Below are 27,037 nucleotides of genomic sequence, written 5' to 3'. Positions count from 1 at the left end.
AGAGACTTTGGTCTCCAAAGGGGGAAATACTGCCAGCAGATACAATAGGGCTCTGTGCCAACCACCTGGTCACTTAGCGGGCCTCATGCCAGTGACATGAGGAGGGGAGTGACTTGGATGAGCATGAGGAGCTGGGGTCGCCACCAACAAGGGAGTAGGCAGGAGTAGATCTGGAATCCAGGGGACTCACCGCAGCGGCCATCGGTGCTTCCGGCCCAGTGATTATGGGGCACATGCACAACCACAGGCCAGCCGGGATAAGGCGACACGGGCTCAGACACTTGGGGATGAATGTCTGCATCACCCACCAGCCAAGTGACCTAGTGCAGCCACATGGCTGAGGCTGAAGGAATCTGGAATGGGTGGTGGGAGGGAGGGACGGAGAATATCAGCTCCTTGGGCCCAGCTGCCGCAGTGGAGCCAGTGCGGGGAGGGGGGGGGGCTGGGTCCACTCAGCTGAGACAGCGTTGGCTGCTGCCCTAAAAACTCCAGCTCCCCAGGCTCCACGAGGGACACAGTGAGTGGAGTGAGGGGTGCACATCTTGGCGGCTCCCTTCCTATTTTCTCGGCCCACTTTTCATGTCTGCCATCGCAGCAGCAACCGATTTCACTCAGGTGTCACCTGTCGGCACCTCCCCTCGGGGGCGCTGCAGATCTCTGTGGGTCCCTGCCCTGGTGCTGCAGTGTGAGGTGCCTGTGGGAAGCCGCTGGGCACTCCCAAACGTGTGGAAGTTCAAGGGAGTTGACACCCCACAGGGCGACCCCTGACCACTGAGGGGGTTGGGGGAGGAGACGGAGCCTAAAGTGGCTCCTTAGGAGGTCCCGGCGAGACTGGCTCCAGCTGCTCACAGCGGCGTCCATCTGGAGACCATTCCCTTGTGTGACTGTCCCTCTTTCCCTGCTGAAGTGTCCCCAGTCTCCCTGTCCTGTTCCCTTGGATCATATCCTGGGATGAACCAACTGCACAGAAACTCCTGTCTCAGGCTCTGCTTCCTGAGGGAAACCCAGGCTGTGACACTGTTATTTGTTCAATTGTGTCCCCTCAACATTGCTATGGTGAAGTCCGAATCCCCAGTACCTAGAAAAGTGACCTCATTTGGAAATAGGGTCCTTGCAGATGTAACAGTTTAGAAGAAGTCATACTGGAGCAGGGTGGGCCCTACTCCAAGATGACTGCTGTCTTGACGAAGGGGGAGATACGGAGACAGACCCACGGACAGGGAGGGCACCATGTGACAAAGGCAGAGATCAGGGACAATTAGCAGATGCCACGCAAAGCCAACAGTGTCCAGCAAACCACCAGATGCTGGGACAGGCCTGGAGCAAACCCACCCTCGCAGCCCTCACAGGGAACCATCCCTGCCGACACCCTGTTCTTGGATTTCTCGCCTCCAGAACCGTGAGACGATACATTTCTGTTGTCTAAGCTACCCAGTTTGTGGCACTTGGTTACAGCAGCCGTAGTGAATAAATAGATGTCAACCCAACGTACGCCATAAAAATCCCCAAGAAGCGCAGGAACCAGGAGCACTGGGTGCCTCTGGAACTGGGGATAAAGAGTGGAGCAGGAGGAGGGTGATGAGGGGTCTCAGAGAAGCTTTTAGATCCCCGCCCCACCCCACAAGGCTGGGCCGGTACCCCTTCCCACACCAGCGGAATTCTGACAGTTTAGTATCTAAGGAAGGTAACGCCAAGGAGCTTTAGATTGACAGACATCAGACACAGTGGAAGGCCTAGCTACCATACCAAAAACACGAGTATTAGTTGATACGATGTAGCCTGAATGCTGTGCAGAAAGAACCTCCACCACGGACACGCTGTGTGGCCTTAGGCCAGTCATGCAACCTCTCTGTGCCTTCAGTTTCCTCAGCCATAAACTAGGGAGAATAGCAGCATCTATTTCCTAGGGCTGACATGAGAATTGAAGCCCTTGCACACACGTGCCCAGTAAATGTTTACTTTGCAGAGGCCAGTGAAAGGCCCCTGGTCCCCACGGTCCTGAGCAGCCAGAAAGCCCTGAACTTTCAGTTTTCAGTCAGTGGTGGAAAAACAGGACCCCAGATAAGACATCCACAACAAAGCCCCCACCAGCTATCGGTGATGAATTTCAGGTACCCTTCTGGATAAAAACGTCCCTGGCCACCCCAGCATGATCCCCTCCCCCCAGCTCCCCTGAGCGCTGACCGTGTCATTGGGGGTGTGCCAGGAGACTTTGCGGATGCCCTTCAGCTGCCGCTCTGTGGGGTAGTAGAAGGCAACGCTCTGGAACGGGTTCTGGCTCAGGTCCCATTGCCACTGGACGACCTCCAGGGGCATGGGCAGGTCCCCTTCCTGGTTAAAGAAGACGCGGTGGCCCAGGAGGGTGAAGTTGACCTTCTTGATCTCCTGAAGTAGCTAGAGGGGGCGGAGAACAGGGAAGCGGAGCTGGCGTTAGAGGTTAGGCCAGACCGGGGAGAAATCTACCATCCTCCTTGCCTTGATTTCCACATCTGTGAAATGGGGGCAATAGGACTTTGTAAATGTGGCAGTTTGGGAAGCAGTGGCTGAGAGCTCGGGCTCTGGAGTCAGACACCTCTGGGTTTAGGCATCAGCTCTGCCACCTACGGTGGATGACCTGTCACTTAACTTCTCTGAACCTCAGGTTTTTCTTCTGCAAAATGGGAGCAACAAACACCCCATCTTCTGGTACCTGAAAAATAGTGAATGCTCACCTCCTACTGCGGTGTTGATATGATTCCTTTTCCCTGGAAGGCCCCTCACCATTCTTCTGGGACCCAGTTCCTGGGTCCAGAGTTCACCCCCTCTTTCACCTGCAAGGGTCATCGGAGATCTCCCCTGCCTCCTGGGCCCTGCCTACTTCCCCACACTTTAGAGTCAACTCTCTTTCTAGTCTCTCCCCACTCCCCGCCCCACTCCATCCCCATCACTCTCAGGACCAGACACTGCGACAAATGAGAACATTCTTGGGACCTGGAATCCTTTGGCCTGAATTCCATCTTAGCTCCGTCCTCAACTTGCTGTGTGAGTTTGAGCAAGTCACTGAATCTCTCTGGGCTGACCCCAAAAGGGCTTCTAGCTTAGATATCCTATTTGTCTGGCTCCTAGGTTTTCCCTCCATAAATGTGAGGGTCTATTGGGCTACATCTTGGAGGCCCAGAGCTCACCTCCCCTCTGGGACTGACAGACAGACAGATAGCCAAGGGAGTTGGTCCCCAGCTCTCTCCCTGCCCTGCCTGGGAGGGAGGTCCTGGCTCTGGAAGCCTCTGGAATTTGCACAGGTTGCTGGGCCTGAGGGCAGTGGTCTTGGGAGCTGAGAGGAGGGCAGCTCCAATCTGACGCAGACCTGAGGTTGGGGATCAGGATGACAGAGGCTCCTAGGGAGCCTGGTGCTGGTGTCCATGTCACACCCCTGCAGTGACCTGACAAGCTAGACTGAGTAACCTGGGATTCCAGAGGTCCAAGCTATGGGGTCAGAAAGCATTTTCCCTGCCAGTCTCCTAAGTGGGTGGGGCCTAAACTATTATTGGCAGGAGCCTGGGCATCTGGGGCTCCTCCCTTAGCCCCACCCCCACCCCCAGCAGTGGTTCTGCCCCAAGCCCCACCCTCTCTTCTAAGGCCAGACATTGGTGTCAGAAATGAATAAGGAGGCGGACACTCAGATTCTACTCTGCACCAGGTAATGTGCATACATTATTGTTAATCCTTGCAATAACCCCACAGTGTACATATTATTCTTTCTATTTAACAGGTGAGGAAACAGAGGCGCGGTTTCCCTGTCTATAGATTATCAACCTCATAGGATGGCCATGAACTAGGCACTCAGTGCCTAGGAGGTGCTCAAAAAACAGTAAAGCACCAATAATAATTATATATATTACTAATGTAACAGGACATATGTATATTAAAAGAGTATTTTACCAGCTGGCACCAGAATTCCTTCTATAGAATAACTGCATTAAAAAAAAAACAACAACAAAACCACTTAGGGTTGCAGGTTTAGGCTCTGAGATCACGGGGTAGACAGGTACAAATAAAGAGAATAAGAGAGAGGGGGGCATTTTAAAAGCGCTAACTAAATTGCTCTGTTAAGGACGTGACCAGATAGTTGGGGGTGGGGGACTAGGAAAAAGGAGGAAGAGGGACAGAGACAAACGTCGAGGGACTAGCTGAGCCTCAAAATGATGAAAAGCCAAGCAACGGTTTCAGCACAGAAGCGTCTGACAGCAAAGAATCAAGTGCACGCCTCCGCTGTGAATTCCTCTCTGCTCCTCTGGTCCTGGGTGAAACCTCCTCCCACCCCGAGGGCTGCATGGTAGAGGTGTGTGTGTGCTTCAGAACACACAGATTTAAATTCCAGGTCTGAACTGAGGTGACACACACAGAACTGGGACAATGATCCCTAAGCCTGAAACAGGGCCCCGGAGTCCACAAGCCCATTTTCCCAGGCCCCGGACCTTGGAGAGACTGCAGGGGGCACTGGGGCTTCCACTGAGGGAATTTCTTCTGAACCTCCAAGGACCGACTCTCTTGGGTGGCAGGGATTACATTAACGAAAAAGAGCATTTGTTTTGGCGCCGCGAAGGGCTCCTGGCTCTACGTGTCTGGAGGCAGGGCATGTCCCATGGCCTCTCCCACCAATTGGCCCAGAACCCACCAAGGGATGGGGAGGCTAGAGCAGAGCAGATGCGGGGATGAGGGGTGCGGCCTGTGGTCTCCACGGCACCACAGACGCTGCACCTGCGCCCTGGAACCCTGGCTTTCCTCACCCGCCAGGGATAGACCACTCTCTTGCGGCAGTTGGTCTGGCTGCAGCCCAGGAGGCTGTGCAATGCGTGCGCCACCGCATAGACAGCCGAATACACGTTGTAGACCACGCGCTCGCCGGAGAGCGTGAGGATGGTGTTGAAGGACGCGGTGGTGTGTGCGCAGGTGTCACACTCCTGGTTGCAGGTGGCCTCCAGGCTGGTTCTGTTGGACGCAGGTGGCCTGGCCTGGGTGCGGCGCATGCGGAACTCGCTGAAGCCCGGGATGGGCACGCTCTGGGTGGTGATACCCAGGAAGGTGCCCGTGTGGCGCAGCTCGGTGAGGTTGTACAGGACCGGGTTGATGGCCCAGGACTCGGAGGCGATCCACACGACGCCGGTGAAGTTCCGGCGCAGCACCTCCTGGAAGAAGTTGGACAGGACCAGGTCTGGCGAGAACACAACCACGACCCGGGCTGAGCTCTGCTGCAGCTTGTCCACGATGGCCTCCAGGCGCTTGCGCTCCTGAGGCGTCACCACTTGGCTGGGCTGCGGCGTGGGCAGCGCCTCTTGGAAAGCGATGCAGATGTCGTTGCTGGCCAGGCGCTGTCTGAGCAGCTGGCTGTTTTCACGGCCGTAGTCGTCGCTGCTTATCAACACGATGATCCAGTTCCAGCGGAAGTGCAGCATTAGCTGCACCATGGCCTCGATCTGGTGGTCGGCACCTGGCACTGTGCGCAGCACCGCTGGGAAGAGCAGCTTGTCGCGCAGCTCGTCGCTGATGGCGCTGTAGGTGATCTGCCGGAGGGGAGGGGCCGCCAGCATTGAGACCCACCTAACCACCCTGTTTAAAACTGCAATCCCCTCTACCCACTCTGTCTGTTGATGACATGCCCCATCTCCCTTACCCTGCTCGACTTTTTCTTTTACCCGTTGCACTTCTGACTTTCTAACATCCTAAACCACCTATTTATTTACCTTTATTGTCTGTCTCTCCCCACTAGAAGATAAGCTTCCATGAGGGCAGTGATTTCTGTTTCTTTTGTTCCCAGCTGAACCCTCAGCGTCTACAACAGTACCTGGCATATAGTAGGTGCTCAATAAATATTTGGTAAATGAATGAAAGAATGAGATCAGTCCTGGACTGGATGTTTCGCATAAGAATATGAACATTTACTGAGCACCTACTATGTCAGATCCTGTGCTAAATGCTTTACATAATAAAAATAACAGCAAAAATTACAGAATTTGTAACTACCTACTGTGTGCCAAGTCCAATGCTAGCTACTCTTTAGTGAATAGATATTTTATGCCAGTTCTGGACTAGGCACTTTCAATCATGATGATGATAATAGTGATAACAACAGTAATAATACTAATAGCACTTTTTTGAGGAACTGCTATGTGGCAGGCCCTATGCTAGGTAACTATACAGCATAATACTGAGCACTTTCTGAGTTTTCATTATTGTGCAAGATGCTTTACATAACAACAACATTATTGACTATTACTGTGTGCTAGAAACTTGCATAGGTTTAATGCTTTAATCTTCAGACAGTCCTGGGATAGAACTCTTATCATCTTACTTTACAGCTGGGGAAACTGAAGCTCAGAAGAGTTAAGAGATTTGCTCAAGGCCTCACAATGGCCAAGACTCAGAGCCAAGATGCACACCCAAGTCTGTCTGCCCTCAAAGCCTGAGCTCTCAATCAACAGGCCAGGTTGCCTTCCCTGTATTGGGGTGGCATCCTGCCCCTGCTTCTGCTCCTACCTCAACCCCTCTCCCCTCCCCCCACCCCCAGCCCATTACTGGTGGGGGGAAGTGAGCCCTCTAACCCAGGGGTCGGCAAACTGCGGCTCATGAGCCACATGAGGCTCTCTGGGTACGTACATGTGGCTCTGAAGTAAAATTGAAAATGAAAATAAACTATCATAGTTTCCTTTATAAAATTTTTAAAGGATATTATTCATATCATGGTGATTTCATTTGTTTTATGGCTCTCGAATAATTTTTAAATTGTTGTGAGGGACAGGACTGGCTCTTCCCTCTCAAAAGTTCGCCAACCCCTACTCTAGACAATCACACCTCTGCCCGCCTCCCTATGCCTCTTCTCCAGGGCCCAGGGGCCTCACCTGTGGCAGGAGAAAGAGGGAGAGGAAGTGGGCCACAGTCATGGTGGACTCAGAGTTATCAGGGCCAATGATGGCCACCACACGGGGCACATAGTGGCTGTAGTCTTCCTGGATGGGCAGGAAATAGTCCTTCTGTGATAGGAAGTAGAGCACAGGCTGGACGTTGTTGGAGATGTAGCAGACGTCTACCATCTCATAGCCCAGCCGCACGCCGGGCAGCAGGCTGCTGTGGTTGTTGATCTCCTCCACCGCAAAGCGCATGGCCTGCAGGATGTTGTAGCCCAGCACCTTGGTTTCATACCTGGAAGGGCCACAATGGGGTGAGGTGGGAAGCAGGTCCAGAATGAGGAGGGGTGGGGCGCACGAGCCAGCCTGTCCCCCCTACCTGCCACAGGAAAGCCAAAGCATTGCCCAAGAAGGGGCCACTCTAGAAGATTCTGGCATTTTTACCACATCATCGTCACTGTAACCCAGCTCTAGGAGCGCCATCGTCCCTATGACTACCTCTGACACTATGATCTCTGTGACCATCATGAATCACTACCACCATCCCTGTGGATTCGGTCACCACTCTACCCATGTACGCCAACGTGACTACCATTACCCACGATAACCTCCATCATCACTATCACCCGTGTCACAATCATAATCTACTATTCCTATTACCATTATCATTGCCACTGTCATCACTGTCGCCACATATCTGTGACCACCATTACCAATACCACCACCACCATCACCACCATCACCACCATCACCACCACCACCACCACCATCACCACCATCACCACCACCACCACCATCACTACTGCCATCGGCACCAACACCGGCATCACCACACTCTTCACCATTTTTATTATCACCAGCATTACTGCCATCACCATTATTAACATCACCACCATCACCACCATCATTTCCATCATCACCATCACTTCATTGGACTCCCTGCCATTGTCACAGGTGTCAAAACATCTAATATCATGCTTAGTATCATCACGGGTGCCATCACCCTCACCCTTCTCAAGCCAGCATGTAATCATCCCCTACATCATATAAATGGTACGTTTCTTACAGTCAGCCCCTATTCATCTTCTGCTCACTCCTTCCTCTCTCCCTCTTCCCAGAATGCCTTTACCTTCTCTGCATGAGGTCACCATGTTATACTCTCAGGCTGACTCCAGTACCTGGCCTTCATCCTTTCATGAAGATGGCCCACCCAACCTCTGAGTGATGCTGCCACCTAAGGGGCTCACAGGGTGGGGTGGGGTGGGGGAGAGAAAATCCCCTCCAGTCTTGGAAGCACCCCTTCCCACCCCACTACAGCACAGGGAAAACGCAAACCTTCCCCTCCAGTCTGAGAACCTGCTACAGAAGAATCACATTGTGCCTCCCAAACGCATGCCACCTGGTTTCTAGGCTGGGCCTGGGCATGGACTCATTGGGAGCCCCCCAGTTGCCAGAGGGAGTGTGGGTAGTTCTGATGGCCTCTGAGACATAGTCTCTAAGACATGGTCTTACAGTCTCAAACATCTTGTAACTCTTTATAGTAAGAGACATGCATGACCCTGGGACAACCCAGGTCTCAGCGTTGGAGAACACAATCACCAAAGATGTTGGTAACATAGACTATGTGGGGTTTCCCTGGGGCCAGTGCAGTGGGTCCAGGGTGGGGGTTTGCCAGCGAATGAGGAGGAGCACTCTGAGCTCCGGGTCACAGCCTGGCCTCCCAAGGACCATGGGAACAACCCTGGCTCCCACCCACCCAGTCCCGCTGCCCCTGCCAGCCTCCCATTGGAGACTCACTCCTTACACTTGGGCACCTGCAGGAAGTTGAGGTGAACAATGCCCTTTACGTTGGCGTGGAGGGTGAAGAGGCCACCCAGGAGGTAATCCCCAGCCAGGTGGAAGTCTGGGTTCTCAGCCGGCTCAGCCAGGACCTGCAGCAGGAAAAGCAGAGAAAAGACCGCCCTGGCCTGGGGTCCCATGGCTAGTAAGTGGAGGGTCCCAGGAGGTGGCTGTGCCTCACCAGAGTGCTGGCTGCTTGACATCAGGGCATTTGCACAGACATTTACATAGTGACGGTCCTGCCACTCTCCATGGGGCGGAGAAAGAACCTGGGACAGGTGGGGAGATTTGAGGGCTCTGGGGGAAGGGGAGGAGGCTGGAATGAGGCTGACCCCTTCTTAGGGCACGCTGGAGCCCGGGCGGTCTAGAAGGACCCCATTGGGAGGTGTAGAGAGAGCACATCCTGGTAACTTGGCCCTAGCTTTTTGCCTCATGGTTGAGGACAGGTTGCATCCTCCCCGACATTTCAAACATTTGGGAGTAAAGGACATAGGTGCTCACGTCAGCAGACAGGGTAGGGTGGCAGACGGAGCCCAAGCTTTAGAGCCTGACCAAGTTAGCCTGGCATGTGGTAATTGTGAGGGCATCTGGCCCACAGGGCAGCAGCCGTTGTCAGCAAGAAACAGGCACCATGCTGGGCGCTTGTCATTCTCCACCTTGCTTATTGCTCATGGTAACTGGGACTATTACTAATCCCGCTAGTAACAGATGAGGAAACTGAAGCAGAGAGAAGTTAAGAAACTCACCTGGGTTGCACAGCCCACAGAGCTGGGTTTCTCATCACACAGCCAGACTCTAGGGCATGGCTCTTCGTTTCCACGCTATAGTAATCGCAAGGCTATTGCTTTTGATAAAAGCAGCGAAGCAGCAGCAAAGAGAATGGGAGGTGGGGGTGGGGGAGGGGCGTCCCCCTCTCTCTGACAGCTGCCACCATCAGCCCAACAACCCATCGCTCAGTTCTGCAGACGGAGCCGCCTTTGTGTGGCCCTCCTTAGACCAGCGCTGAGGGGCAGGGGTCCTGGCAAAAAGGAACCTTGAAGAAGCCAACTGTAATTGAAAAGTAAAAATTAAAAAACAAAAAGGAACGTTGAAGAGCCCTAAAGTCAAAGGTGACTATCCCAAGGAGTCGGATGGAGGGTGGCCATGTAACGCTGGTTGGCTCCCTTCCAGCCCCAACAATGTATGGCCTCGCAGGGGCCTAAGGGCACCCACTATATAATGCGCAGCTCAGCCAGGTCTGTCAGCTGCTCTTGGGTTGTGGGGGGAAGAGGCCCCGAGGTACAGAAAGGAAACCCAATGCTCTCTTTCAAGGGCCAGTTGGAGCCTGGCCTCCCCCAAGAAACCATCCCTGGCCCCAGTTCACAAGGACAGCCCCTGCTCTGAGCTGCAATGATCTTCCCATCTGTATAGTCCCCTGGGCACCCACTAACAGCCTTAGATTGTTGACAGGTTCCTGCTGAGGCATGTGTCTACACTCCAGGAATCTTGAGGCAGCATGACTCCAGGGGACCTGGATTGGGCATCAGCTCTGTTTGCTGTGTGAGCACGAGCAGCTTACTTAACCTCTCTGAGCCCGTTTCCTTCCCTGCTGATATAGAAATAATTCCAGCCTCATGGGATCCGTGTGGGGATTAAATAAAATGAGAGAACTGCAGGGTACAGAGCAGACCCTGGAGAAAGGTGAATTTGCCAGTTTGAGATGGTCCCTTCTTGTAATGAAATGAACTGCCTCAGGGGTGAGGGGCGGAGGGAGGGACACCACAGGCTCTATGCCCAACTGAAAGAGCCCAAGCATGCTGGGTGTCTTTAGCAGCTCCAGAGGGGAGCATCCCCTCCGTCTCCCAGGACCTATCCTGGGGCAGAGTCATTCCACATCTAGAATGATAGGGAATACACAGGATTTCCTGTGTGATCTTCAGCCTGTCTCTGCCCCTCTTTGGGCCAAGGTAAACCAGTGGGGGGAGAGGGAGACCCAATCCATAAAACAAAAGGAAGAGCCCCGCATTGGACGTTTGGAGGTGTGGGTTCTGGGCCTGACTCTCCCCTCTCCCGGCCTCAGTTTCCTCATCTGTACAATGGGAAGTCCTCTTCGGACTGCCCCCTATTCACCCTCGTGTCACTTAGTCAAAAGCCCCAGTTAATTCACCCTCTGTCCTACGAGTTCTCTCCAGAGCCTGCCTTTTGCCACACCCCAAGCTCAGACCCTCCTCACCTCCTATCTGGACCGCTCTGCCCACCTCACGCTGACAGTTTAAATTCCTGCCGCTCAGCTCTGAGTCTCTCACCCCTCTGCTCTGATACCTCCCGGGACTGACTCCCCATCGCCTGCAGGATCATGGTTGAGCTCCTGGCCTTGGAATTCGAGTCCTCCCCAGCCTGACCCCAGCTCACCCATCCTCCCTGCCCCTGACTTTCCAGCCGGGAAGGCCCTCGCCTGTGTCCTGTGCCCCAAACTACAACCACACTGGCTTCCTTGGAGCTGGGTCCTTGGATGGCATTCTAGGAGCCTCTGAGACCACAGTCACCTGTCCTGCTAGACACTTAGGGAGTTGTGAGGCTAATTACAAAATAGTCCCTTTTCCAGGGCATGTTATATGCCAGGCACTGTGCATCATATCATTTAATTCTCACAATTACTCTGCAAAGCGGCCATTTTTACTCCCATTTTCAAGAAAAGGAAACTGAAGTTGAGAGGCTAAGCAATGTGCCAAAAGTCACACATCTAATAGGTGGCGATGCTGGAATTGAGACACAGGCTGCCCAAGCTCTTACCCACCATGCTACCTAACTTTGATATGTTCTGCCTACAGGAATTGTCATCGCTATGCCCTCCATCTGGGTGGGGGATGGCACTGCCCTCCCCAGTGCAGGGTGCTGGGGAAGGAGCAGTTCCACAAAACGACGTACATGTCAGTTCTGGAGAAGGAGAATAAAGATGCTGGTTGCTGAGAGGGCCCCGGATGTTTGGGGGACTCCCAGCACCCAGGTTTTTAGCAAAGCTTGGGGGTTAGGAGATGGCATAGATAGAGAGCATCTCAATTAACCTGAGCCCCCTGGGTGTGTCTCCAGCCCTAGGGTGCAGGGGGGCTGGAGAACAACAGAGTGGCTGAGAAAGCCATTAACCCAGTGGGCACTGGCTGAGCCCATTATGGGGCAAAGCTGGGTGTGATACAAGGGACACAGCCAGGGACACACAAGGGATATGTCTTACAGTCAAGACAGAAATCGGGGCCCTCGTGTGGGCAGCACATGGTGGAAGATGCCAGGGGCACCAGAGCCGCCCACAATGTGGCTATCATGGCAGAGCTGAGGGGGCCTGTAGAAATCCACAAACCTACCCATTTTACAGACAGGGAAACTGAGGCCTGGAGAAGGGCACTCGCCCAAGGACCCGAAAAGCAGGTTGATTTCCCCTTGATTCCACTCAAGTCTAAAGTGTGTCAGGACAGCTCTGTGATGTCCCATGCCATGCCAGCCCCGAGATGGGGTAAGGAAGAGGGAGGGCAATGGCCAGCCAAGAGCAATGTGGGGGAGGCAGAATCTGTGCCAAAAAGCACAGGCGGGGGATGATGACAACAAGCACAGGTTATTTCTATTGTTAACGTGTTTTGAGGGTTCACTGCATGCCAATCACTGTGCTGAACACTTGCCCTGCTCTGTCTCCCCACTTTAATCTCACCAACTTTTGAGGTGCTATTTCTCTGTTTTGCAGATGAGGAGGCTAAGACTCAGAGAGGGACAGTAATTTATTCAAAGCCACACAGCAGGTATGTGGATTGAAGGAATCCAAGATTCTCATGGGGGCTGATGGCAGTGGTGGCGGTCGAGGGGCTCTGATGAGGAAGAATGCTGTCCCCCTTAGAGAGAACTTCTTAGGGTGGGCTGTCAGCATGGACAACCTCTCTGAGGACCAAAATCTAAAGAAGGAGCACTGGACGGAGAGTTGTAAGTCTTGGCTTCTGGTCCAGCTTTGCCCCAACCTGAAGGCTGCCCTTGGGCAGATTGCTTCTATTCTCTGGCCTCAGTCTCCCCATCTGTAAAATGGATCAGTGCTTCTGAACATTTCAGGGGCAAGGATCCTTTTCTGATGAAAGCCCTGGACACTAATGCAACATCCACAAATGCAGCTGAGCATCCAAGCCCAGGGTGCCACCAGGCTTGGTCTACGAGGCTCATCCGCAGACCCTGGGCTGAGATGCCCCGGGCTGGGTGATCTCCACGGTCCCCTCTGGCTTTGACATCATCTAAGAGGGACGACTGGATGCCGCTGGGGCACCGACCACCTTGAGGACAAATGCCCAAGAACACTGTGTCACTGATTCTCCTTCAGGACTGCACTGATAGCACAGGCCCTGGGGTGGTCCAGGCCGGACCCCACTGTCACCCTCATGGCCCAGTCCAGGGCCTGAGGTCCCCATGCTCATACCTGTGTGACTGCTGGTTGCCAAGGCGACAGAGAGCCATGACAAGCTTATGCAAAGTACAAGGGGTGAGGGCAGCCGTGAAAATGGGGGCCCAGGAAACGCTGCCCATTTGCCTTTCATCTGCTCCTGAGGGAGCTCCCGAAAGGAGCTGGCTGGAGGGGGCTGCCCTGAACTTCCTTCCTCCCCACTCTCCCCTCTTTTTCCTACCAGTACTCCCTCCTCCAGGATAAAATTGGACGGCTGGAAACCCAGCTCCAATCTGGCGTGGGGTGGGGCTGGGGTGGGCAAACAGGGCCTCCCAAGGAAGGTCTGGGAGATGGGCCCCCGAGCCAGCCGGCTTGGTTCAGAGCCAGCTCTCAGAGGGTCCAGCCTCATCAGTCACCCCTGTGAGAGGTCAGCAGTCAAACGGGGAGAAGCCCCTGGATACTGGGGACCTAGGGGTCAGCTAAGGCCTAAGGGAGAAACTGTTGTGGCCGGGACACCCACTTGAGCCGAGATCTACTTAAGCGTCCTCGCCAAACTTGGCTCGATGGCCTCAAACAGGCTGTATCTCGACCAGAAAAGGATCTAGAGCAGCAGTTCTCAACCTTCCTAATGCTGCGACCCCTTAATACAGTTCCTCATGTTGTGGTGACCCCCAACCATAAAATGATTTTCGTTGCTACTCTATAACTGTCATTTTGCTATTGTTATGAATCGTCATGTAAATATCTTTTTGTTTTCCGATGGTCTTAGGTGACCCCTGTGAAAGGGTCGTTCGACCCCCAAAGGGGTTGCGACCCACAGGTTGAGAACCGCTGATCTAGAGGTTCCAAACGACCACAAGCTCAATAAGAGCCCAAAGGGTGATAGTCACTAAAGCCTGAGGAAAGGGGGGCAGCCTTTATGCAGCCTCTGCAGTGCTCTCGGACATCATTGCATCGGCTCAGCACAGTTCTGTGAAGGATTCGTATCCTCGTTGTACAGATGAGGACACCTAGGCTCGGGAGCCTAAAGGATTTCTATGGAGGGACTAATGGAGGTCAGAGGTGGGATGACTAGCCCAAGGTCACCCAGCTGGTTACCAGGAGAGTGGGGTTTGAACCCTGGTCTATGGGTTTCACGGCTCACGCTCCTCACCACCTGCTCCATCAGGTCCCTGACTTCCAGCTGCTCCTCTACCACTGTCATTTTCCCTGCCTTCCCCTAACCTGGCACTTTTGCCTCCATTTAACTAGGGCAGATGCTGGCTCAAAGCCATTGCTCACCCTCCTGAGGGCCCAGTGCCCGCCCAGGTGCCCAAGGCCTCTTTGCATGGTCAACACAGTAGGTCACCGTGTCCGCGGTGGGCCAAGGAGCCTCTTCATTTCCCTGCTGTGGCCGGGGGCCCAGCCGCAGGTCCGGGCTTGGAGCATGAACCATTTGACTGAGGCCGGATGTCCCTGCCACGACCGTCCCTCAGGTTGCCAATCAGGTGTGTGCTCTAAGGAAATGAGGGGCCACCTGTGCTAGCTCCTGGCTGCCAGGCTAAGTCGGAGCTCCCGGGGGTCCAGGGGAAACATCAGGGTGCAGACCCACCCTCTTTGTGAAGTCACGCCATTTTCATTAAGTCACCCACCATGCATTCATCTTCACAATTCCTGTATGTTCTCTGTTGGAGGCCAGTGTAGTGAATAGAAAGAGCCATGAGTACTAGAAAGCAGGCTGTGTGCCAGGCATTGTGCTCAGTGCTTTAGATGTCACACCCTTGGATGCTCACTGTAGCCCGAAGGTGCATTCTGTCACTCCATTTTAAGATGAGGAGACTAAGGCTGGTTGAAATAACTAGTATACCTGGTTAAGGTCAATGTTAAGGCTATATGAGACCACATAGGAGAAGCACTTAGCCAGTAATCAGCCAACTCTGCTGCTGTCTCAGTGTGACCTTGAGCAAGTCACTTCATTTGCTCAAAAACGTTAACAGGGCTTATGTGTCCCCAGACTATAAAAATGCAGTCGCCACTCTCCCCTTCCGTAAGCTCCAGCCTCAACACTGCGTGCTGCCCTTTCTCCCCGAGTCAAGACCGCTCTTACACAAATCAGTGGCAGCCCCTGGGTGAGCAGGGTGGGGGACTTTGCCAAGGGTAGAGTCTCCATTTCCCTCCCACAGCCCTGAGGTCCTCTACACCAAAAGCCCCATCGATGGACCCTGGGCAGGGGGTGTGGATGTGGCTGAGGAGCAGCTCCTTTACGTGACCTGTGGGCGGGGACACACGTGTTCCCCCTCCAAGCCAGCTGGCCCAGGTGAGTCGGACCCACAGATTATGGGCTCAAGCTAACTGGCCATGGTTGCCCTCTTCCACGTCACTGGCTAGCTGAGCGGGTCTTTCCAAGGCAGTCAGTGCCATGTGTGAACATTTGGGTGGAGGAAAGTGACCTGGGTTTTGGAATCAGACAGACCTCGGTTTATGTCCCATTGATAACATCCCCTTGGCAAAGTCCCTTCACCTCTCTGTACCCCAGCTTTGTTGGCAAAATGGGGGCATGGCAGGACTTACTTCGTAAGGCTGTCGTGGGTGGGAAAACATATGCAAAGTCCTTGGCACATGTATTCTCAGGGTTCTCCAATAGGATGCACACACAGACAGACAGACAGAGAGGTTTATTGTAAGGAATTGGCTCACACGATCGGGGGGCTTGGTAAGTCCAAATTCTGCCAGGTGGCTGGTAGGCTGGAGACCCAGGAAGAGCTGTGGCTGAGTCCAAAGGCAGTCTGCAGGCAGAATTCCTTCTTGCTCGGAGGAGGTCAGTTCTTGTTCTGCTAAGGCCTTGGACTGATTGGACGAGGCCCACCCACATTAAGGAGGGCAATCTGCTTTACTAAAAGTCCACTGATTGAAACGTTTATCTCATCCCAAAACACCTTCATGGAAACATCCAGAATAATGTTTAACTAAATCCCTGGGCACTATGGCTCAGCTAAGTTGACAAATAAACTATCATGGCACGTAATAGTGGTTGTTACAATAGTTGAATGGGTAGCATTTTTTTTTAATCATTTATTCAGTGTCTGGCACTGTTCTAAGCACTTACATGCATTAACTCATTTAATTCTCATGACAACCTGCGTGTGCATGTGTGTGCGCGTGTGTGTCTGTGAGTGTGTACTATTATTATTCCCATCTTACAGAAGAAGAGACAGAAGGTCAGAGAGGTTGCACAACTTTTTGGAGCTGGGATTTGAAGCTAGCCCATCTGGCTGCAGAGTTCCCACCACCTGGAGCAGTGCCCACCCTTCCTTCCATCACACGGAGGGTACTGTGCTCCTGATACTTAAGGACACATTGGCAATGCCATCAGACTTAGAAGCTGACCAGCCCCGCCCCAACCAGAAAGAGCACCCATTTGATTAAGTAACAGGCATTTTATTGGGTGACATCAGGGCAAATCCCACTGCCACCTCACAGTGTAGAGCCAGTAGAACCAGGAACACCCCCCCACCCCTGACCACCTGACCTGGCCCCTATGGGAAACAACACAGAACCTGGAAGGAAGCAGAGGCCATGCCCTGCCCAGGTGGCATCGGCACCCACCCGACCGAGGGCCACGGTGTGGGAACATGGCACTTGGGGAATGGCCGCACCAACCCTGTGGGGGCCCCATGCCAGCCGTCCTTGAGGAGGGCCCAGCACTTTTAGGACCCCTAAAAACTGTCCTCTAAAGTCACCCTTTATAGGTCCCTGCCACCCAGAATCCAACCTATTTGCCGGTGTCCACTGATTAGCTGTGTCAGACAAAGAGCAGGCCACTAAGGGCCAGTCCTCACAGGGCCACTAACATGCAAAGGAGGGGAGATTCTATGGGCAATCTTTGGCCTTGGCTGGACGGGGACCCGAGGGTAGGTCTTGGGGGGGAGGGGATGGGACAAGGTGGGAGCATTATCTACCTGGGTCTGTTTTACCATGGCCAGTGGGAACTGGGCTCCTGCAGGAAAAGCCCAGGCCCACGTAGGCGCTGAGAGTGCCCGTCTCTGAGGGCAGGACGGGGTTGCTAAGGGAAAGGTGAAACAGCGTGAAGATCCATCCGGGGATTTCCAAGATCACAGCCCGACAGGAAGGGACCAGCACCTCCCACACCTCGGCAGGTGGCCTCCAGCGGGCCCCCAGCCCAACCGCGTGGAGATGGCCAGGAACCACAAGGGTACACAGGCGCCCTGGATAAAGGCACATGGGTATCTAAGGCTTAAGGTCGGGTACAGGCACCCACTGGCTCAGGTGGGTCTGGGCAAAGCTAGTGTGGCAGGTGGGCCGCCCAGACCAAAGAGGCCACGGCCAGCTGGTGCCCCTGCACCCTGCAGGCATGACTCACCAGCCTGTGGGCCACCCTGGTCACACCTCATCTTGGAGACCTGGAGAAACCAGAGCCAAGGCCAGGAGCCTCTGTGGGTGCTGATGTTTGCCAAGGGGCCCAGAGCTGCCTCCTTTCCCCCAGGGGATGGGGAACTGCCCCACTGCCATCCCCCAGGTCCCTGAACCATTGGGTCACAGTACAGAAGAAAGAAAAGGACAAAAAACCAGCCGGCACCAGGTCACACCTACAAGATGGAAATTCTAGGACGGCCGATGGGATGGGGGCAGTGGCCCTGTCCCTCCCCAGCGTGATCTCAAACCAGAGCTGGGACACCTGACCCCGAGGGGTGGGAGAGACCAGGATACGGGCCACTGGGGTTCAGGGGACCAGGCCTCGGCTCTAGAAAGGGGGCTGTCCCACAAGGAGTGGGGTGGAGAGCCTGGGGTGGGCCCGGTACAGTGAGGTCAGTTCCTGGCTGGACAGACAGGTGGATAGCGGAGGTGCCGAGTGGGGCTCACTGCATGTATGAATACCGCCAATCCCCCAGAGGCTTGTGGGTCTCCTTGATGACCTGGGGCGACGTCCACCGCAGGATGTAGTGGGGCCCCCCTGGCTTGTCATTGGTTCCTATGGAAAAAAAACAGCTCTGTTTTTCTCTGAAAAGATACAACATCTCTGGGCAAAAAGGAAAAAGGGTGGGAGGAGTTGACAGAATAAATGGGACACCAGCATGGGCAGCAAACAGCTGAACTAAAACCAAATGAGTTCATGGCGGCCACGGTCTCATAAGCGCATCTGTGCAAAGCGCATTCAGCTAGAGGTCGGGCGAGGCAGGAACTGTGAGCGGGCAGGACGCCAGCACTCCCCGGGGTCTGTGTGTCCCACCTGCAAGGGGTGTCTTGGAGGCAGGGGAGCACTGTGGAGAGAGCCCTGGGCTGGGGGTTGGGAGCCCTGGGTTCCAGCCCTGGCTCTGCCACTAGGCAGGTGGGATTTTGGCAAGTCACCACCCCAATATGAGCCTCAGTTTCCTCATTTGTAAACAGGAGGCAGCTGGACTGAAGTGACCTGGAACATGGTGGTCCAAGGTGTGGGTGCTGGAACCAAAAGCCAGCTCCACCACGTGTTAGCCACGTGCCCTTGAGTGAGTCACGTCACCTCCCTGAGCCTCAGGTCCCTCCTTTGTAAAATGGGCGCAGGATTGAGGACCTGGGCTCAGGAGATGGTGCTGTTCCTATCACTCTTAACACCCTTGAGACGAAGGGTCTCGCGTCTCCCGCCAGGAACTCGGCTCCCCTCTGGTAAAGGGGACCCACTCACCAGAGGCTCGGGCACCCCCGAAGGGCTGCTGGCCGACCACCGAGCCAGTGGACTTGTCATTGATGTAGAAATTGCCAGCACTGTTCCTCAGCATGTCTGTGGCCTCCCGGACAATGTTCCTAGAAGGCAGGGCAATGGTGAGAGGACGGCTGGCCCGCAGCCCCGAGCCCCAGGCCCAAACTCCAACACCCACCCCAGCCCTGGCTGGCTGTCCAGGCGAGCACTGAGCCCAACCTGGGACAGTGACATGGGCCAGCTGCTAGCTGCAGGCCCTTGAGCAGGTTATTTAGGGTCTCTGAGCCTTGGCTTCCTCCTTTGGAAGCGGGGTTAGTACGCCTCCCTCGCAGGGCAGCTGTGAGGATGTGGGTCAGGCTGTACTCACTCGAGGGAGTCGCCCAGCCTCGTCCAGTTCTCCTGCCCCTTGGGAGCTAGGGAACCCCCAGACCTCCATCCTGTCCCTCAGGTTCCAATCCCACCTCCACGCTCTCTTAAAGGCAGACACGGGACGACAACTGGTGCCACGGAGGAAGGTAAAAGCCAAGCCTTGCGTTTAGCACCGTGGCGCCCGGGTTCGAATCCTGCCTCTGCAGGATGAGCAGCACGCCCCTGGCGCCCGAGCCTGTTTTCCACTCTGCAGCACGAGGCAATGACCTTGCTCAGTGCGGTCCCGTCAGATCTGGGGGAGCTGGTCAGAAGCACTCATTCCCATGCCCAGACCCCACCCCTAGAGCTCCAGATTCAATAGTGGGGCCCCAGAATCTGCATTTTAACGAAGAGCCTGGCTGCCTCTGTGTACCTGTACTTAGAAGGGACCTGCCTGCCAGTCAGGGCTGAGGTAAGGGGAATGGAGAGAAAGCAAAGAGAGGCATTATTACTAGGACCCATGTCCAGTAGGGCAGTCTCAGGGGTGGGGACAGGACGCCAGGATAGAGCAGAGGAGCTTCGGCCACTCACTTATCCTGGGCAAACACTGCCCCCGTGAGGCCGTAGCTGGTGGTGCTGTCGACCAGCCGCAGCGTCTCCTTGTACTTGTCATCTGGGTAGACGTACACAGTCAGCACAGGCCCGAAGATCTCCTGGCAGAGACGCCCCAGGGTCAGCCTCCTGCCTGTCCAGCGCCCCGAGGCCTCCCAGGCTGCCCGATCTGGCCTCTGCCTCTATTCTCAGTCCCCAGCCCCCAGGCCTCAGTCCACACCGCGGCCCCGGTAAGAAGGGCCAGGCTTGGCCTCCTGCTGGGTTCCCTCCTCCAGGGAGGGGCAGCACTGTGCCCAGCTCCTGCCCTGCCCACCCCACTCCAACCTGGCGAAAGACCCAAGGGAATGTTCTGGCCCCCAGCCAGCTAAACGCACACCTGGAAAGCCACGGGCCCAGGCCCTGGGAAATGGGAAAGGTCTGGCAACAGCTGGCCTAGGAATTGCCTGACAGTCTCACTGTCCCCTCTGCCACCAAGGGGCTGGAGGGAGACCTCCACTCCTGCAGCCCCCACCCCTGCACTGTCATCTGGGCAAGTGCCTTCACCTCTCGGAGCCTCAGTTTCTCACCTGTAAAATGGGGCTAATACCCACCTCACCTCAGTCAAGTGCCAGCTGTGGCCGGCCCCCCGCTGAGAGTCTGTGCATGTCAGTGGAAGGGCCAGGACACCAGTCAGGGTCGGCAGTACCAGGGCAGGGCACTGGATTTGGGGTCAGGAGGCCTGAGCTCAAGACCTGACTCTGCTCTGACTGGGTGTGGGACATCCCCCCTTTAGGGCCTCACTTTCCTCATCTGTGATATGGGATAATGCCTTGAAAAGGAAACCACGTGCAAGGGCCCTGTACGCGTGCTGAGCTGGGTGACAGGCTGTCCTCCCCAATGCGCCCGGCCACCCGCCCGGTCACCTCCTTCATGATGGGCTCCTGAGGGTCCTTGCTCTCGATGATGCAGGGTTCCACAAAGTAGCCCACAGAGTCATCACACGTGCCCCCTGCCAGGACGGTGAGGCTGGGTGAGGAGCGGGCATGCTCCAGCCACTTCTTGATGCGGGCAAAGGACTAGGTTGGGTGAGGAGGGGGGGTGTCAAGGGCTAGCTGGGGGGCCATTCCCAGCAGCAGCCCTCCAATACACTCACCCCAAAACACCTGTCCCCGAATGGCCCAAATTCTGAAATGGGGGGCCCTGATGACAAAAGCCAGGGTCTAGATTGGCCATGGCAGAGTAAGCACAGACATGCATGCATGTGTGTGTGTGTGTGTGTGCGTGTGTGTGCGTGCACGCACGTGCGCACGCATATATTAGAATCATAGGTATACTCACATATAAACATAACACACACACGTTACAAATGTACACATGGGCATACGCATGTGTCTTTACATTTAAGCACATAGGTACATTTATGCCTGTGTCACATGCATGGGATTATGCATGTAGCTCTACACATGTGCCTATCTACACATACAAACATGAACACGAATACGTGTGCATGCACACATGTGGGTGGATTTGGACTTGTTCATGTATGGAGATGTGTGTGTATGGATGTGTATGCATTTGTGTGGAAAGGCTGACATGCATACCCACACACAGGGGTCTATATAAACGTATTCATCACATGTATGTACGTGTGCACGTGTGTTTAGGTTTCTGCACGCAGGTGTGCATATGGACATACACACTTAAACGGGGCTTGTTGAGCCTGGTTGCAGGGTGTGTGGGAGGTGAGTTTTCTGGTTGGATGACTCTGCCCTTCCTAGAAGCAGTGGAGCTGGGTAGATCCCAGGTCAGGGCCCCCTGATATCTCTTTCTCCCTCTTCCACCCAGTCCAGGTCTCAGCGCCCCAGGAACAACAGCTTCCAGCCTGTACCTTGGCATCAATCACTGCAGAGAAGAAGGTCCCAAAATCCTCTGCAGGCTGGAGGCAGGGAAGACGCCAGAAGAGACAAGAGTTGCCACAGGCTCCAAAAGGAACCCCCTCCTCACCCACCCAGCCCCACTGGCACAGGAGCCTCCAATCCCATCAGCCACCCGCTGGGCCCTTGGCAGGGATGAAGGCGCCACTCACGTCGCCCACTTTGATCCTGCTGTGCTCCTCCAGCAGCCGCCCTTTGATCTGCGGCCACAGCGAATGAGGCACATAGAGGCGGGAACAGGCTGAGCACTTCTGGCCGCCGTACTCGAAGGCGGAGCGCAGGGTTCCACTCACCACGCTGTCCACGTCGGCCGAGCAGTGGACAAAGTGGAAGTTCTTCCCACCACATTCTATAGGGGCAGGGGTGGGGGAATGAAGTGGGGCGTGGGTGCCCCCAGCCAGCCCAGGAGCCCAGTGCACTGCCTGCACCTGTCCCTGGGGCCCTGTGATCAGCCCCCAGTACTGGGCGGATGAGGGTGGGAGAGGCACAGTTACAGCTGGACAGCATCCCAGAAACCGATGAGCCAGGCCTAGTCTCCCACTCTACAGATGAGAAAACTGAGGCTCAAGCAAGGGTGAAGGGCATCAGAGGTCATCAGGACCAATTCCCCATTATACAGATGAGAAAACTGAGACCAAGGGAAGGGGTGCTGCCCAGCATAATGGCAGAAGACCAGAATCCTAGGCTCCCACTCCATTCCCAGAAGTGGGCACCGCTTTCTCTGAGCCTTCTCCTGACCCGCCACCCAACGAGAGGAGAGCGTGTCCACTCATGTCAATTGCCAGGGCTGGTTCCGGTTCCCTACCCCCCAGTTTTCTGAGCGTGAGGGGACCTTAGCAGATCACCTGCCCCCACCCTGGGCCCTGGTTTCCCCAGTCAGTTAAACATCAGCTAATAGCAGCTCTGGTTACCAAGCACTAACTACCCACCAGACCCTGCTCCAAGCACTTTGTATTTTGTTTCCCTGACGCCTCATGACAACCTCCCATTATTATTCCCATTTTAAAGACAAGAAAACTGAGGCACAGAGCGACGAAGCCATGTGATCAAAGTTGGGAAGTGGTAGAGTAAGCAGTGGTCTGACTGCCTCGGGGAGGCGGTGGGATGGAGACGGAGAGTAGAAAACTCTGGACAGTTCACCGAAGGGGCTCACTGTCCCCCATTTTGTAAGACTGGGGCGTGCTGGGGGGCTGGAAGCTGGAGACGCTACAGCTGGCCCTAAGGGCTCACCCTCCCTGACACCCCCATCCAAGTTCTCACCAGCTCAGGAGTGGGGTCTAGTCTCCCCTGGGGGCCACACTTTACCCCCAGGAGCAGTAATGCTGAGCCACCAGCTCCAGCTCTGCCACTACTGGGCTGTGTGGCCCTGGACAGCCCTCTTTCTCTGGAGGTCTCGGCACTTTCTCAAAGTGGGTTCCACAAAAAACTTGGTCAGTAGGGGCCTCTATAAAAATGGGGTTCTGTGGCCCAAAGAGTTTGGCAAACACATATCAGCCCTTACTCTTGAAGATATGCAATGCATAGTAAAAGTATTAAAGGCTCTGAGAAGTCCCGCAGGCAAGGAACCCGTTTTGCTTTAACAGGGCACGTGCCAAATTTCCTTGACCATGGAACTGTTTCTTTGTGGGAAAATTATTATTTCAACAAGATCTAGCCCTGCCAACCTCTTGGCTCCATCTCCCACCACCCCTCCTCCGTACCCCAGCTACATTGCCCTTGTTTCTTCAAATACAAGTTCATTCCCACCTCATGGCCTTTCTGCATTTGCAGTTTCCCTGTCTAGGTCTGCACTGGGCAACGCAATAGCCACCAGCCACATGTGGCTATTTAAAGTCAAATGAATTCAAAGGAAACAAAACACAAAAATTCACTTCCTCAGTCCCACCAGCCACATTTCAAGTGCTCGATAGCCACTGGTGGCTGGTGGCTACCGTGAAGGCCAGCGCAGACAGAACACTGCCATCGCCACAGAAAGTTCTGTGCACAGTGCTGGTGCCCAGGGCTGTCCATCCCCCCAGATCTCTGTGAGGCTGGTTTCTTTTCTTTGTTTAAATCTCTGCTTAAATATTTCCTCCTTGAAGAGAGTCCCCACCCCCTGACCACCCTAGGTCACCTCCCTCTACCCCAGTCCTTGGGGGGTCTTTGCTTGCCTCCTATTTTCCCTCCTTTAGTTCTTCGCAGCCCTTGTCACTACCTGACATCATCTATCTGTTTACTGTCTGCCTCCTGCTACTGGAACAGAAGTTCATGAGAGCTGGGTCTGTATGTCTTGTCATCACTGCAACCCCAGGGTCCAGAAAGTGCCTATGTAGATATTTAATAATTTATTTGCTGAATGATGGATGGATGAATGAATGAATGAATGAATGAATGACAAAATACACATTCTGAGGCACAGGTGCTCTGCACAACCCCTGGGACCTGCCAGGGCAAAGGCTCCACCTCGAAGGCTCCTGCAGGGCCGCCCCACCTACGGCTGCATCGCCTCCTCTTTCATGATGGCAGGAGACGGAGCGATACCTGGGGCCACAAGGAGAGGGACCCTTACCTCCGGCCAGGCGCGGGAAGGTACGGAAGCGATCCAGGTTCTGGGCCACCTGCTTCCACAGGTGTTTGAAGGTACTGAAACCAGAGAACAGGGTGGGGATTAGGGAGCCGGGCTCAGGTACCTCAGAGGTGAGGGTCCTGGGCGGTTGGGCGCAGGCCCCACCGAAGGAAGGGGTTGAAAAGCCAAAGGCGGCGTGCCAGGGTCAGCAGGCCAGCAGGAGGCAGCAGGGTTAAAGGTGGGGTGGTGGGGGGCCCAGCAGGTAGTGTCGGCTGGAAATGGGCTGCATTGCAGGCCTATGGGGAAGGAGAAAGGGGGATCTTGGCGGCAAAATGGCAAGGGCAGGCCAGGGGGTGCTGGGTTAGTGTCCTAACTCAGATACCCACGGCTGTGTGAACTTTTGCTGATTGCTTAAATAAGCAATAAGCCTCAAATTCTGTGTTTCATTTGGGAACTGGAAAAAATAATCCTACCGGGCAGGGCTGTTCCGTGATTCACTCGAATGAGAGTCAGTGCTTAGGACAGTGCCAGGCACACCGTGGGTGCCTGATGGGGGCCAGACGCTGCCATGGTCTGCAAGGGGCACCCTTAAGCCCAGTGCCCGGGTTCCAGAGGGCAAACCGAGGAGGATCCTGGGAGAGGGAGCTCAGGCCTCTGCCTCCTCCCCGGGTTCTGAGTGTGACCAACCTCGGCACCACAAAACAATAAAAATGCTAATCACCAGGGAGCCAGCCTCACAGTAGCTAATACTAATTTATGACTTTCCCACCTTTAAGCCTGCTGCTCATCAGAGCATGGCAAATGGGGGCCAGGCCCGCTCCGCCTGCTAATAGGCAGGGACCTGTGGGACCCATGGCTGGCAGAGCGGGCCTTTTGGAAAACAGCCCTACTCAGCAATTCTAACGCTGCCATGCCACCCTGCAAACCTTGGTGGGAAGTAGAGGAGCCTGAGGCCGGCAGAGAGGTGAGAAGCCACCGCAGGAACGCCTGGGAGGACCTCCAATATAGGCCCCCCCCATATCTCCACCCAGATAACCGTGGGGTACCCCAAACTCGAAGCGACCAGCTTGTGATTCATCTTTACCCAAACCTTCCGGGTGCTCAGCCTGCAGGGTGCCCACCTTGAGGAACGATGCCCTTCCTGCCCCGAGTCGGGGTGTTTCCGCTGACCCCTCAACCCTGACCCCACAGACAGGTCGTTGAATCTCCCTGCCATTTTCTCACTTGAATTGGCCCACTTCTGTCCCTTCCCACCGTCTCTTCCGCCTCATCCCTTCCCGGATGTGGACAGACTCCTAAGGGTCTCCTGCGTCTGGCCACTAGCAACTTGTGCGTCCAGCAGCCAGGGCCATCAGCTAGGACACAGGCTGCACACACAGGGGCCGGAGGGGCAGGAAGAGAGTACTGTATTTCCCCATGTATAAGACGCACCCTTTTCCGAAAAATTTGGGGTCTAAAAACTGGGTGTGTCTTATACAGTGGTTGTATGAGCGTAAAAACAAGTGCGAAAAAAGCGGGAAATGCAAATAAAAAAAATCTACAACCACTGTATAAGACGCATCCAGTTTTTAGACCCCAAATTTTCAAAAAAGGGTGTGTCTTATACATGAGGAAATACGGTAAATGCGGAGACCTGCCCGGTGGGGAACCCGCCCACCTCCAGCCAGGGGTGCCATGTGGAAATGCAGGCCTAAGGGGGACCAGAGCATCCAGGTTCTCAAGAGAAGCCAACATCTGGATTTTTACATGCAACTGCCCCAACTGTACAAGGTTGGTTCATCTCTATCCGGAGTCAAAGAAAACAGAGCCAGTTGCCGGGCCCCACTGAAGAGCTACCATTTGTCATCTCTGCTTGAACCCTGATTAGGCCACTCCCCGCATTAAACCTTCTGTGGCTTTTATCATCTTCAGGATAAAAACCCAGACAGCTCTCAAGCTCACAGCACTTTACAGTCACTGGACTAAATCCCCCGAGAGGCGGGCCCTTGTCCACTCCAGGTATTCACTGCTGAGCCTTAGCAGGAACAGAGTCCAGCATGCACTCAGGCTAAATACCAGCTGAGTGAGTGACTGAACCATGTGCCGTCCCCACCCTTACTCTCGGCCCCTGAACTCCACACTCCACCCACAAGGGACCACTGCCACCTCCCAGAGCACAGGAGCTTCAACGTTAGGCTTCCATAGGTGCTGTTCCCTCTCCTACAACACTCTCTTCCAGCCCTTTGCCTGATCAATTCCTCAGCTTAGATGCCACTTCCTCCAAGAAGCCTTCCTGACTCTCCTCCTCCGATTTACTCCAAGCTCCCTTGCGCCCTCTCCAGTGACAGAGGCAGCATCAAAACCAACATCGCCGAACATCTGTAGGCTGCTTCCAGCCTGTAAAGCTCCTCCCTGTTCGTTAATTGGCTCGACTCATGATTACTCTACGAGGTGGGGGCCATCATGTCCAATGCACAGGTGAAGAGACGGAGGCTCAGAGAGGTGCCGTGGCTTGCACACAGCCCTATGGTAAATAAGTGGGTACAGTAGTGTCAGACCTCTGGGTTCACAGCCCTAGCTCCTGGACAGAGGTGACAAGGCCGTTGCCTTGTGAATGTCCCTATACTACCCGACCCTACCCCACCCCAGGGACTTACGGCACGCTGCCCGTGAAGTTGATGCCGCAGAGGTGCTCTGAGCTGGTGACAGTGTCCCCAAAGGTGGGCCCGTCCGCTGGCACAAACTGGATGATGTTGGGGGGCAGGCCAGCCTTCCGGAGGATACGGTAGACAGCATAGCTGGCCAGCATGGCGGTGTCACTGGGCTTCCACAAGACCACGTTGCCCTATCCAGTGG

The 27,037-nt window shown here is 54.8% G+C and overlaps 2 protein-coding genes across 3 annotated transcripts in view; both read right to left on the bottom strand.

The window, feature by feature from the left end:
* Window positions 1-8,860, bottom strand: part of TAS1R2 (taste 1 receptor member 2) — a 14,201-nt gene extending 5,341 nt beyond the window's left edge. Inside the window, exons 1-4 of the mRNA XM_019654867.1 lie at window positions 8,679-8,860; window positions 6,876-7,176; window positions 4,767-5,540; window positions 2,185-2,394 (exon numbers count right to left, since the gene is read on the bottom strand). Of these exons, the coding sequence (XP_019510412.1) occupies window positions 2,185-2,394; window positions 4,767-5,540; window positions 6,876-7,176; window positions 8,679-8,860 (1,467 nt within the window). The remainder of the gene's footprint in view (window positions 1-2,184; window positions 2,395-4,766; window positions 5,541-6,875; window positions 7,177-8,678) is intronic.
* A 7,366-nt stretch (window positions 8,861-16,226) lies between these two features.
* The window catches only part of ALDH4A1 (aldehyde dehydrogenase 4 family member A1), a 30,448-nt gene continuing 19,637 nt past the window's right edge, over window positions 16,227-27,037 (bottom strand). Inside the window, exons 9-16 of one of the 2 annotated variants that reach the window (XM_019654911.1) lie at window positions 26,839-27,026; window positions 24,206-24,279; window positions 21,810-22,006; window positions 21,612-21,659; window positions 20,647-20,799; window positions 19,724-19,845; window positions 18,770-18,888; window positions 16,227-18,079 (exon numbers count right to left, since the gene is read on the bottom strand). In XM_019654911.1, the coding sequence (XP_019510456.1) occupies window positions 17,967-18,079; window positions 18,770-18,888; window positions 19,724-19,845; window positions 20,647-20,799; window positions 21,612-21,659; window positions 21,810-22,006; window positions 24,206-24,279; window positions 26,839-27,026 (1,014 nt within the window). In that variant the 3' untranslated portion in view covers window positions 16,227-17,966. The remainder of the gene's footprint in view (window positions 18,080-18,769; window positions 18,889-19,723; window positions 19,846-20,646; window positions 20,800-21,611; window positions 21,660-21,809; window positions 22,007-24,205; window positions 24,280-26,838; window positions 27,027-27,037) is intronic. The other variant, XM_019654912.1, reaches the window with a different exon arrangement.

Source organism: Hipposideros armiger, unplaced genomic scaffold (genome assembly GCF_001890085.2).
Source record: "Hipposideros armiger isolate ML-2016 unplaced genomic scaffold, ASM189008v1 scaffold_232, whole genome shotgun sequence".
NCBI classification, from domain to species: Eukaryota; Metazoa; Chordata; class Mammalia; order Chiroptera; family Hipposideridae; genus Hipposideros; species Hipposideros armiger.
Note: the sequence above shows the minus strand (reverse complement) of the source record. Positions and strands in the feature narration are given on the sequence as shown.